A 13,541-nucleotide genomic window follows, 5' to 3' on the forward strand; every position below is an offset into this window, starting at 1 on the left:
CAAAATGTTGGACTTATTTAAGAACTAAAGAAGGTAATAATATTATTAAGTACCATTTGTCCTCCTCTCTTTGTTCTAGATTTGGTTTGGGCGTGTCATGTGTGCAATAAAATGGAAAAGTAAGCATCACTAGCTTGGACTTTTCAGGTCCAATTTAAAAACCATGAGATAAAAAAAATTCAATAGCATTCAATGTTTTTGTTTTCTTGGATAAAAGGGGGATAAAATAAATAAAATTCAGTTACATCCTATTCCAACTGAGTACTTAGATTGTTATTACTTATTACAGACCATAAAAAGGCCACTATTTCTACTCCTCTCAGCTTCATAGCTGCTAAATGCCCAAAGAGTAACATTATGCAAAACATCTTGTTCAAATGAAATTCATTCTTATCCATATAACACGCATTTCTCCATTGTGTTTGCCGCATTGTTGAACTTCCTTTCTTCAAATCGAATTTGACACTCACAAACCTAAGTTTTCAGTACCCTGCAATCATGATTCATGAATAATGTTAATTGCATCATTTTCCCAATAATTATCTGCATTAACCATCTGGGTCACTAGAAAGGGCAATGCTACATCTACTCGGTAGGTAGTTAACCCGCTACAAATAGAAAATTAAAGAACTATTAAAACTAATGAGTTGGATTCCACTATTTATTTATTTCTATTTGTAGTGGTTTGTTGACCTATTGAGTAGATAAAGTTTTTCCCCACTAGAAACAATACAATTTATTATTACCTTGTGTATGAACAAGCTTCTGACCATTAACTTTGGATGAATGCTCTTCAATATTTCCGTTGGCTTGAACTGGTAGAGAAGAGGTTATTATTTTGTTGCTACTCCCAACATGAATACTAGTATATGGGTCACTAGAAACAGTTTGCGCCTCTTTCTCCTCATAATCAGTTGTATATCTTAACAGATAAGCACAAAATGATATCAAAAATTTGGCATACTTTGTAGAAATATTTATGTGTTATAAGGGATGTGAGAAAGAACAAACAATGAATGCAGAAAACAATAAAAAAAACACAGATTTAATGTAGTTCACCAGCAGAGTGTTGGCTACGTCCACGGACAGAGAGAAAAAAGTTTAATTGCTCTTGAGGAAAAACCAGAATTACAAATATAATTAATGACCTAATCGACCAACAAAATAATTATGTTAAAAACCTATTTATAACCCGACTCGAAATCATCAAACTAGAGTCAAATTGGCACTCTCCCAATCACCCGGGCAAAAACCGTCCGATCAAGCGCAAGCAAAACAGAAGAACTTGTTACGGTCTCCTGAATCCCCGTTTTCACTGCTCTGATCTTTCACCAGATTCAAGGCACTAGATCTTACATTATGGCATGTCCCTAAATGACCTATATCCGCAAAACAATTCAACATTGCAAGACGAGACACATGGAATATTTATTATTGATACAAAGACAATTAAACTTGCAGCTATCCAAATGAAACAATTACTACTACATAATTCCTCTGCCACAAATAGAATTTCCATTTGCTTTTTATACAGTATGCAAACACATCCTTGACCTATCTTTAATTACTCCATGATAAAACTAATAAAAAGTTGGTACTTCTAAGTTAATATTGAAACAATCTATGTTCTTTGATATGCAATTTCCATAATTTACCTATAAGACTATGAGCTACGGATGTATATTACCTGATCCATTGCGGAGGTGGCCATAATACAGCAGAAAATTTAAGAAATGTCGAAATCATGCCAACATTTCTTCCCTCCCCATAATTGTACATAGCAACTTCAATGTATCCATTAGCTTCTTGGAAGAAGATACTTCTATCAACATACCTCGCCGACCGAGAGTAACTAGGGAAACAATTCTTAGCATAAACAATGCAATTCTCTCGAAACCCTGGGAAATCTTGTGAGTTTGCAAAGAAACAAGTATCAATACTCACAAACAAAATCTTATCCCCTAAACTCACAATCTTCTCCCATGCAACATGTACTGAATTCAGCTTATAAATCTTAAAATGATCACAATATTGATTAGTAACAACCAAGTATAATCCACCATCGGAATCTAACAACAAGCGGTTCCGTCTATAACCTCGTGAGTCTGAATCAAAAACAACATCAATCACTTCAGTCGACTCGTAATCAATTCTATACAGAATTCCTCTACGATTAATAGCATACACTACGCTTTTCCAAGTTACCATATCATCAATTAAGCCTTCGATATCCGCTGTGTACTCGGGTATTCTTACCCATGTTTTACATGGAGATAGACAAAACCATTCAAGCTTTCCTACATCATACAACACCACTAGAAAATAACCTTTATGTTGTGCAGATTCTATGATTAATCGAGGATCCAAGCACAATAGCACTTTATTCACATTAAACGCGTTAATCTTTTGTCGAAATACAAGGGTGTTACTACCACCACATGATCGTATATTAAACCCTTCGCTAAGTTTTAACGCACCAAAGTCAGAGATATATTTAGGGAAATTCTCTGGGAGATTTTCAACTAGAACTTTCGTAAGAGGGTGAAAGAGACGTACTTTATCGAACTTAGACTGTTCGACGGAGACTAACCAACCAGAGTTACCGTGGGAGTTATTGCGCGGTCGTAGAAGGTACACAGCGGTGGAAATGAGGAGAAAAGGACCGACAGAATCAGCGAAACGAGGCCGACGATTACCGAAGGAAATTTGACATGGTGTGAGTGGATGCAAGGAAAGATTAGGTGGTGGAACAGCGGATCGCCAGTTTTTACAGATGACACGAAACTTCGGAAGGTTTGAGTTAGACTTTAGATACTCAGCGATGGTTAAGAGAAGATCTGGTGGAAGGTCAGACCATGAGGATTTACGACGAAGTTCACGACGGTTCATTTTTGTGTTTACTTCTATATCCTCGCTGATTTGGTGATGATTTGGTGAACTGAGATGATGTAGAAGACAAGTTGAGAAATTTGTGTTTGGAGCTTCCAAGAGAAGCTAGCGACGAGAAATAGAGAGATGTATGGGGACTTGGGCTGATTTCTCTTAACAGATGTTTTGTGAATTGTGAGTATGGGTTTGTTAAGGGTCCGTTCGTCATCGTTTTTTATTTTCAGTTTTTTCGTTTTTTTGCAAACTAAAAATTATAAATAGGAAACCAGAAAAAGCGGTTTTCACTTTTTAGTTGTCAGTTTTCAAAATTATCATGTTTGCAATAAATTTGCCTAATTTTCAATTTATTGTAGGACATATATATATCATATTACTTTGAAAATCTGAAAACCATAATAAAACCGAACGGACCCTAAGTTTTTTTTTTTTTGGATTTTTCACCGGGTATTCCTCAAGTCTTATGACATTCATAAGGTACATAAGGTATCCTTGTGTTTTTGGAATATTTATACATCCTCATTTCTTAATAATTGACTAGTGTTGATTTCGTTAAACATAAATGACTTGAAATAGCTTAAACCTCAACCTAATTCACCTTTTTCTTAGTAATATGAATCGCCTTTTTTCTGCAATCAAAATAGGTATAATAGTGGTCCAAGTACCTCTTAGACAATTTTTACTCCTTTTAAAAGACTTTGTTGGACATAATGTGAAATATTAAGGGAATTAAAATATGGATTAACTGATTTTAGGTCATTTAAGTTAAGAAAATCAATACCATTAGTTATTGAGGGTATCTGGTACATTTAAGTTATTTTTCATTCATTTCATTCATTACCAAACACAATACACATGATTAATTGACAATCACATTGTCACAAAAAAATAAAGATTCAATTTAAGCATATGTAGCAAAGCCGACTAATTAACTAATACATCCCCCCTAAGCTTAATAAGTGGATCTTAAAACAGTGATGAGAAAACCACAAACAAAGCAGCCATGAACATCCCAATCACAATTGAAAGTGCAAGGTTCACTTTCTCCTTGCTTTCGGTCAATGCCTTTTCACACTTTTTCCTCAACTTCTCATTGTCTTTGACTAAGCTGCATACTTGAAGCTTTAAGTGGTCTAGTTGACTCTCCATCAATTTCTTATCAAGCACCAATTGATTAGTCACAAGTCTCTGCCATTCCACGGGTTTTTCAACATCAACCCAAGCTAATATTTCACACCCACTGAATCGAGTGGCATGATTGTAAAACTTGCAAGCCACAAAGCGTCTTCCAGGATTCCTAGAAGTCCAAGATTGTTTACGAGCTATAGGAATCCCACATCGACACATGTAAGGTACCTCATGGGCGGATTTATAGGAGGAGTCTTGCCTCCTTGAAATTCACAAACAATGAAAGAAGCATTAGAATTAATTTTGCACCAATAAAGATTTCATTTTCAAGCGCATGCAAAACAGACAAATTTGGTGCAATTATGCTAGCAAATCACGTGCTATGTTTGGATAGTAAGATTTGATTTCAAATTTTGGATTTGGATGAAATTTATTGTTTGGATGCCATGGAATTTGAAATCATGGAATTTGTCCAAATTCTTATCAAAAGCTTGTATTAGTAGAATTTAAAATTCAAGTTATTACCTTGTCATTTGAAATTCTCTTCTCATACATATCCCAATTCCATGAGTATATCCCAACTTCACTCATTCTCTTTTTAATATTTATTTCTCTCTCCTTTAGTAAACCCACACTTTTTCTCTCTCCTCCATTAAACCTCTAGTCTCTCTCCTCTATCAAACTCCCCCTTTACAAAACAGTGATTAGGAATTGAAATACAAACTTTAAATTCCAGATTTCAATTCCATTATTTGAAATGAAATACAAGTATCCAAACAATACCTAACCGTAATTCAATTGTGAAATTTGCCCCAAATTTGCCTCAAAATCAAATACCCAATTTTGAAAATAAGTTATGATTTTTTTTTGAAAATAAGAAGCCTAATTAACTGCTTGAGAGAAGCGAAATGAGTGGCAATGAGAAAGTGAAAAAAAAAAAAAATCAATGAGTTTCCATCACAGAACAAAGGGAGACGAGTGTTATTGGGCATTCGCGGGTTGAAATCATTGAATGAATTGGGATTTCGCTCATTGAGGGAAATTAACAAAGAGGGTTGTTGGGATAATTTAAGAGGGTATTTTCGTAATCTTATATTAGGGGTTACTTGAAGGGAATAGTTAATCATGGTTAGTAAATTCTGAATTTGATAGTGCTTTTTAATGTTTTTCCACTTATAAGCTAGTTTTGCAAAATAATCTAATATAAAGTATTTTTTTTAAAAAAAAGTGCCTTTAAAAGTAGTTTCTAATAATTTTTCCTAAAATTAATAAAAAGTTTATACTTCTAAGTAAATGTTGAGGACAATCTCAGCATGACTATGTTCTATAATATTCCCTCCGTCCCAAAATATAGTTCTCATTTCATTTTGCACAGTCTCCAAGACGTACCTTTGACCTACGATATTTTCTATTTCTTATTAGTAAAAAATATAAAATGTTGATATTACGAATTTATACATTGAGACGAATTTAACAAGACCCCTCATGAATATGTTTTTTTTTTGTATACATTAGTAAGAATATTTGGTCAAAGTTTTAAAATTTGACTCTCAAAATAGAAATGGGAACTATATTTTGGGACGGAGGGAGTATGAAATATGCTTTCTAATATGCAATTTCCATAATTTACCTATGAGGTTTGAAGCTATATTACCTGATCCATGGCGGAGGTGGCCATAATACAGCAGAAACTTCAAGAAATGCGGAATTCATCCCAACATTTTTATCCTCCCCATAATTGTACATAGCAACTTCCATGTATTCATATGACCTATTAGCGCATAAGAAACTTATATCATAATAACTCCACGGATAACTCGGGAAACAATTCTTAGCAAAATCAATGCAATTCCCTTGACACCCAGGAAGATCTTGTGAGTTAACAAAGAAACAATTATCAATACCCACAAACAAAATCTTATCCCCTAAACTCACAATCCTCTCCATTTTTTTTTTTTTTTTTTTTTTTTTTTTTTTTTTGGTTAAAATGGCATAGAGAAAAACTTAGACCAGATTTTGGCCTGGAAGCCTACAACAATCCGTCAATAATAAGTTCATACACTCAGTAGGGGAAGGGGTAAATCCCTAAACAACATTTAGATTTCTAACATCTCTTCTACAGTCACGGGCAAGAAAATCCGCAACCTTGTTCTTCTCACGCTTCACGAATGTGAACTGGATGTCCTTGAATTCCTGTTTGAATGCCCTACATTTTTTAAGCACATTACAATACACATCATTAAATATTTTATCGCAAGAGATAAGGTTAATGGCCTGCAAACTGTCCGACAAAATTAGCACATAGTCAAAACCTCCACGTTTGGCCAACGCTAGGCCTTCGATTATGCCCAAGAGTTCCGCCATTAGTACATCGACAGCATAAACCTTTTTCTGGAAACCAGCTAACCATATGTCTTGATTATTCCTCAACCAACCCCCAAGACCTGAATGGTTATATGCTCCCGTGTATGAAGCGTCAACCTGAACTAGGACCCAGTGGTTGGGGACGATGCTTGGTAAACTACAATAGGTAGAGTTTGAAGATGTTTCCATTTTTGCAGGCAGGGAAGCTAAGAATTCACCAGCGTGAGACACGGCTATTTTTAGAAGATGGTCGGGTTTGGGCTGGGTAGTATTTTCAAATATTTTTTTGTTTCTTGAGACCCAAATTCCATGACAGATGAAAGGGAAGAGGATTTTCCAAGAAAGGCCTTTGTATTTATCCTGAGATTGTAAATTGGACTCAATCCAGGAATGCAAGTCCGCATGGGTGGGCCCCTGGTTGTTAGTAAGTACCCAGATGGACTGAGCATACGGGCAATCCCGCAAGGCATGTAAGGCATCTTCTACCTGTAGATTACACAATGGGCATATAGGGGATGGAATAATTTTCCTAATATGTAGCATATTGGAGGTGGGTAAACGATCCAGCCAAACAAGCCAGATAAAAAATTTAATTTTTGGCGAGAATGATCCCTTCCAAATCCAATTCATATTTTCAAAGGTGGTAACTTTTTTTGACATAGTATAGAAGTAGGCTTTTTTCATGGAAAAGGACCTTTTATGGACAAAGGAGGAGTATGGTGTATCCGGATCTAAGTGAGGACTCCACTCATAGCTTTTCAACCTCTCCCTGACTTCTAGTGGAATATCAATAGATAGGTCACCCCCGTTCCATTCTCCATTATTCCAAACGTCTAAGACTCTAATATCCTGGTCTCCTAACGTTAGCGGTCCAATCACCAGGTTTCTCACCGGCCCACACCCCAGCCAGTCATCATACCAGAACGAAGCAGTTTTGCCATCCCCTAAGCTCCACTGGCAGCTAGCTTCAAGCAAGGGCCATCCTTTCCCCACACTTTGCCAAACTTGTGAGCCATTTTGAAATTTTGTTACCCGATTTTGATGAATGTATTTAGATTTTATGCACTCCTGTGCTAGATTAGGGGGGCCCTGACACAACTTCCAACCTAATTTTGCCATTAATAAAGTATTAACTGTTCTATGATCCCTAATTCCCAAGCCTCCCATTTCTTTTGGCCTAAAGGTGCATTCTTTAGACACTAAGTGCAGTTTTCTTTTCCCTTCACTCTCCCCCCACAGAAACTTGTTGCAAATTTTATCTAGATCATTTAAGGTAGAGATAGGAAGAAAATTTGCTTGCATATAGTAGTTGGGGATGGTGTTAAGTGTGGAAGAAATAAGGACCAAACGACTAGCTCTTGAGAGGAATTTGGATTTCCAAGCTGCTAGTCTCTTTCTCACCTTTTCAATAACAAATTGTACTTCACTCTTTTTAGGGCGCTTATTAGATATAGGAAGTCCTAGATACAGACCTAGGTTAGGTGACTCCTTCACATTAATTGTTTCCTGGAAAAGGTCTTTTAACTCCGCAGGTGTATTTGGTGAAAAGATAAGGCAACTCTTGTCATCATTAATTTTTTGACCTGACTCATTACAAAATAATTCCAAAACTTCCCTTACTGTGAAGGCGGTTAGCTCGTCAACTCTACCAAAAAGAAGAAGGTCGTCTGCAAATAACAGGTGAGAAACTGGTATTTTCCTACCTCCTACCCAAAAGGGAGTCCAAGCCTTAGACTCACAAGCCTGATTTATTAGAGTGGTGAGATATTCTAAGCAGATATTAAAGATGCATGTATGGTGACATTGGATCACCTTGTCTTAGTCCCCTCGAATGATTAAAAGTTTCAGTTTTTTGCCCATTTACAAGGACTGAGGAGGATGCTTTCGTGATACAATTCATGATTAGTTCAATAGAGGATGGATCCAAGTTATGAAAAGCTAAGCATTGTCGCACAAAACTCCATTCCATTCGATCATATGCTTTCTCAAGATCTACTTTTAAAGTAAACCAACCCCATTTCCCTTTCTTTTTATGCATTGAATGCAGCACCTCAGATGCAACAACAAGATTGACCTCTGGACCTCTACCCTTAATAAAGCTATTTTGATTATGAGAAATCCAGTGGGGTATGAGGGGTTTTAACCTATTAACAATTATCTTTGTTACAATCTTATATATAGTATTGCAAAGACTGATTGGCCTAAGGTGTTTAACCGTCTCAGGGCAGGCTTGTTTAGGGATTAAACAAATAAGGGCTTGACAAATATCTTCTGGAATGTTGTTTTGGTTAAACCAACTTTGGATGTTCAGGCACAAATCATTTTTTATAAGGTCCCATTTCTTTTGAAAAAACAATGGATGGAACCCGTCGGGTCCCGGAGATTTCGTGGGTTTCATTGAAAATAATGCACTCTTAATATCATCCATTAAAGGGGTGTGGGATACACTAATCGAATCATCGGACTCATAAGAGGGGAGTGAACATGACTCATGGGCCGTGGAATAGAGCTTTAGAAACGCATTCCTAATATGGCTTCTAATTTGGGCCGGATCAACTAGACTTTCCCCCACTTCATCTCTAATCTTCAGGATTCTATTAGTACTACGATGGATAGTAACATGCTTATGGAAGAAGGAAGTGTTACGTTCACCTTCTGTGACCCAATTAACTCGACTTTTCATATACCATAACCATTCCTCCTGATCTAGGATGGCTTCTAACTCACCAATTAAATCATGTTCAAGGTTCTGTAGAAAAGGGGAAGTAGGATTTTGGTGAAGGGGTATTTGCACTCCTCGAAGCCTAGCGAGAGCCCTACGCTTCCTAACATAAACATTCCCAAAGTGATTCTTATTCCAGTTCATTAAGGACATTTTAACATTCTCGAGTCTTAGTTCTATATCCCCCTCCTCCTTTGTCCAAGCCATGGCTACGGTATCATGAAAGGATGGTTCATTCAACCACATTGGTTCGAAACGGAAGGGTTTGTGACCAAGTTTAGCAATAGGGAGATCAAGTTGGAGGTGAATTGGACAATGATCCGAAGTAATTCTTGGTAGGTGCCATAAGCTAGCATTAGGAAAATTAGTTAACCAAGCATCATTAGCCCATCCACGGTCTAGTCTTTCAAGGATGGGATTCACTCGTCTATTGTTACTCCATGTATATTTCGAACCATGATAACCAATGTCGATGAGATTACACTCGTTCATTGTTTCAACATATAACTCTACTTTTTTCCTGTTTATAGCTCTACCCCCAAATTTCTCTTGTTGACAGGTGACTTCATTAAAATCACCCAAAAGTAACCAAGGATGATTGAGATTATGTGCAAATGTACAAAGATCATGCCAAAGTTGTTTCCTAAATTTAAACTGTGGACTAGCATATATAGCGGTAAGTACAAAGGGTGTTTGAAAGTTACTTACCTCAACCAGCGCATATACTCCTTGGGAATTTTCTCCAAGGATATGGAGTTTAATCCTCTCCGCTTTCCAAAGGAGAAGAATACCCCCCACTCGACCGGTAGGCTCAACAAGGTGAGATGAATCGAACCCAAGACCTTGTATCATGCAGCCCGTGTTTTGACGCGAAACTTGGGTTTCAACTAGAATAAGGAGGTCAGGGGAATGATTATGAATCAAGAGCTTAGCATTTGGTTTAAAGGAGGGCCTGCTAATTCCCCTCACATTCCACATTATAACTGACATATTACATGGAAGGTGAGGTTGGCGTTTCAGTCGCCGAAGTTCCGCACTCTCCTCCATGCGCCATGGGAGGACAGCCTCCTCCGTCTCGGGATATATCCAGATGTCTCTTTGAGGCTTGAGAATGACTTCGGCCTCCCGTAGGCCACTTCCTCCTTTTACCTCTTCCCAACTCGCCCAAACTTTCATCTGTTTGAGCATGGGTAGTATGTTGGCTAGTAGAATGGCATTTGTGTTGTTTCTTGCTGTGAAGGTTAGAGGATGGAGTCTTACTTGCACTTGTGTTCTGTGATGGGGTAGGAGAGCTTGAGGGTCGAGCCACGGTCCGAAGTTGTGCAACAACTCCCTGTCGACGACTTCGGCTTCGTCCCCTCTCCTTAGTATCCACTTCAAAGATATCTGAGTCACTTCCGGGAGATACTCTACGTCGTGTATCTGAGGGAGATGTGCGGGAGAGAACCCCGCTCCGGAGACATACATGAGAAGCTCCTTGTATTTCCGTTCGACATTCTTGGGGTCCAATATTAATTTCTTCACTTCGCTTAGCGATATCTCGGCTATCTCCTCCTCGGTCTTGGTTATGATGTAGTCTACAAAGAGGGGAGAAGTGTCCGGTAATAGTGGCAGCGCCGGCCTCGTGAATATCAGCGGTGCCTCCGCTCTCACTCTGTGGATTCTTGGTGGGGATTCTGGTGACAGGGATAATGGGCTTAAGGATGGAGATATGGGTGGTGGGGATGGTGGGTCGAATTCTCTCCAGTTTGGGTCCATCTTTTTCAGCTTGTGGGAGAGCAATATTTTTTTGTGAATCTTTGTGAATAACGGGATTATTTTTGAGTGAGAATTCAGGGGTGATAGCAATGGCTTGGTTTAAAGTGCTGGGATGAGAGGGGCTAGGTGGGGTAGCTGGGGGAGGAGACATCTCAGAGACACGTTTCGCCTTTAGAAGGGGTGAAGGATCCTTTGAGCTTTCTCCAAAATCTTCTGACAGGGAACTTAGTAATTGAAAAGGGTTGACATCCTTTTTTGACTGCAGTGTATTGGGTTCCTCCTGATGGGACATTTCAGTTCTAGGAAGGGAATTATTTAGGCCGCCTTTTTCAACTTTTTTAGGGGTCCACCTTTTTTGGGATAAGCTACGTGGCCCTCGTCCTCTTTTCTGCTGCACTTCCCCTTCCTTATTTCTAACACCGCCTTTTATAATTTCCATGTTTGTGACCTGTGTAGATTTCCGTTGGGACGTCGCCGGAGTCGGTGTTACAACTGCTTTATTGCAAGAATTATGGGAATGACCAAATACATGGCATGCTCCACAGTACCATGAACCTTCAAGAAATTCGAGGTTTTGCAAGCTTTTCCCCAACCATACACCTTTTGGGACTATTTTAGTTTCTTCCACAAGGATACAAATTTTTGCAAATCTTTTACTCCCCCCTTCTAAGGATCGTGCATCAATACGAATTGTATGGCCTATGGTATTACCCACTTTAGCAAGAATCTCATTCTTATAGAACTCAAGTGGCAATTCTGGCAAATTAACCCATACAACACCTCTATTACACTTTGCTTGTGACGCTCGGAAACCTGGTTCCCAATTCTGGGCCCAAATATGATGCCCTTGGATGAGCCATGGACCACCACTTAAGATCTTTGAACACGCAGCGGCCGACTTGCAGTCAATAGCATAAAACCTCTTCCTAGCGCTATTAATTCTTGTTCAGAAGAGACTTGCCAGATTTTTATCAAATGAGCCTTCAAAAACTCTCTTGAGTAGGATTTCCCTACTACTTTACAAATAAGAGCATTTACCCATGGCTTACTGAGCAGTGAGTAATCTTCCTCCGAAATTGGAACAAACACATTCTGACCATTGGCTAACAACTCAGGAGGGGGTGGAGAAGTAGCAAATGGTAGAGAGGGGGTGGGATGGTTCTTTATGTGGTTTGGTTTGGTGACAGCAGATTTAAAACATAGGGGTGGGGTGTTGGGAGGGGGCTTAGGAGGGACAGGATTGAGACAATTCACCTCACAAACGTTGAGCCTTACCTGTGGTGGGACGGAGCGGCGCCGGCGAGAAGGATGAAGATTTCTAGCCGTGAGGGCTGGTCGTGGGAGGGATTGGTGTTTTTGTGGAGTTTCTCTCTCTACCTCACTCATTTGTTATTCCAATCCTCTCCCATTTACCATCTACTGAATTCAGCCTAAAAATCTTATACTCATCACAATGTTTATTAGTCACAATCAAGTATAATCCACCACAACAATCTAAAAACAAGCGATTTCGTCTAAAACCTCGTGAGAATGAATCAACAACAACATCACTCACTTTAGTCGAGTCGTAACCAATTCTAAAAAGATTTCCTCTACTGTTTATGGCATACACCATGCTTTCCCAAATTACTATATCATCAATTATGCCTTCGATTTTCGCTCCGAACTCGGGTACCCTTGCCCATTTTTTACGTCTAGATAGACGAAAACATTCAAGTTTTCCTACATCATACAACACCACTAGAAAATAACCCTGAAGTTGTGGAGATCCTGTAAGAAATTCAGGACCTCGCCACAATAGTACTTTATTCTTATATAATGGTTTAATCTCTTGTCGAAATACAGGCGCGGTATCATCACATAATCGTATATTAAACCCTTCGCTAAGTTTTAACGCACTAAAACCAGAGATAAATTTCGGGAAATTCTCCGGAAGATTATCAACTGGAACTTTCGTGAGAGGGTTTAAGAGGCGTAACTTACCCAACTTAGACTCTTCGACAGCGATCAACCAACTAGAGTTACCGTGGGAGTTATTGCGCGGTCGTAGAAGGTAAACAGCGGTGGAAACGAGGAGAAAAGGAGCGGCAGAATCAGCGAAGTCTGCAGGCCGACAGAAGGTAATTTGGCATGGTGTGAACGGATGCAAAGAATGATTAGGGGGTGGAAAAGCTGATCGCCAGTTTTTACAGATGACACGAAACTTCGGAAGGTTTGCGTCATACTTTAGATGATTAGCGATTGTTAAGAGAAGATCTGGTGGAAGTTCAGACCATGAGGATTTTTGGCTAGGTTCACATTGGTTCATTTTTGTGTTACACTGTTGTTTTACTTGTTAGCCATTGATGATATAGTGAACTTTGATGGTGTTGGACAAGTAGAAAAATTGGGTTTGGAGATTTTAAGAGAAGCTAGCTGTTTATGCCAAATTCTGATCAGGCAGAACTTAGCTGAGGATCTACAGCTAATGGAGATACAGCTACAAACAACAAAAGATACTAGCTACGGAATTGAAAGAGAATGCAAAGCAAAGGCAAAGACACCAAGAAATGGTGACGCGGAAAACCCCAGGAAGAGGGTAAAAACCGCGGGTGGAATTGAGTCCACCAATCCACTATTTGAGAAGATTACAACTTATAGCTAGCAGCTAGCAGCTTAGAGCTTGTACTAAATACACTTGAGA

General features: G+C 38.7%; 3 protein-coding genes across 3 annotated transcripts; all 3 read right to left on the reverse strand.

The window, feature by feature from the left end:
• Positions 1-482: 482 nt before the first annotated feature.
• LOC104894671 (F-box protein SKIP23-like) lies at positions 483-2,889 on the reverse strand. The gene is made up of 3 exons (XM_048644290.1): positions 1,688-2,889; positions 747-922; positions 483-490 (listed from the first exon to the last, which is right to left on the reverse strand). Exons 1-3 carry the CDS (start codon positions 2,887-2,889, stop codon positions 483-485), a joined length of 1,386 nt encoding a protein of 461 aa, XP_048500247.1.
• Positions 2,890-6,090: 3,201 nt separating this feature from the next.
• Positions 6,091-11,440, reverse strand: LOC125497386 (uncharacterized). The gene is made up of 2 exons (XM_048644028.2): positions 9,809-11,440; positions 6,091-6,220 (listed from the first exon to the last, which is right to left on the reverse strand). The coding sequence occupies exons 1-2, from the start codon at positions 10,856-10,858 to the stop codon at positions 6,170-6,172; spliced, it is 1,101 nt and encodes a 366-aa protein (XP_048499985.1). The 5' UTR covers positions 10,859-11,440; the 3' UTR covers positions 6,091-6,169.
• Positions 11,441-12,236: 796 nt separating this feature from the next.
• Positions 12,237-13,166, reverse strand: LOC125497432 (F-box protein SKIP23-like). The gene has a single exon (XM_048644288.1). The coding sequence runs from the start codon at positions 13,164-13,166 to the stop codon at positions 12,237-12,239; it is 930 nt and encodes a 309-aa protein (XP_048500245.1).
• Positions 13,167-13,541: the final 375 nt, after the last annotated feature.

Source organism: Beta vulgaris, chromosome 5 (assembly GCF_026745355.1).
Source record: "Beta vulgaris subsp. vulgaris cultivar EL10 chromosome 5, EL10.2, whole genome shotgun sequence".
In the NCBI taxonomy this organism is placed as follows: domain Eukaryota; kingdom Viridiplantae; phylum Streptophyta; class Magnoliopsida; order Caryophyllales; family Amaranthaceae; genus Beta; species Beta vulgaris.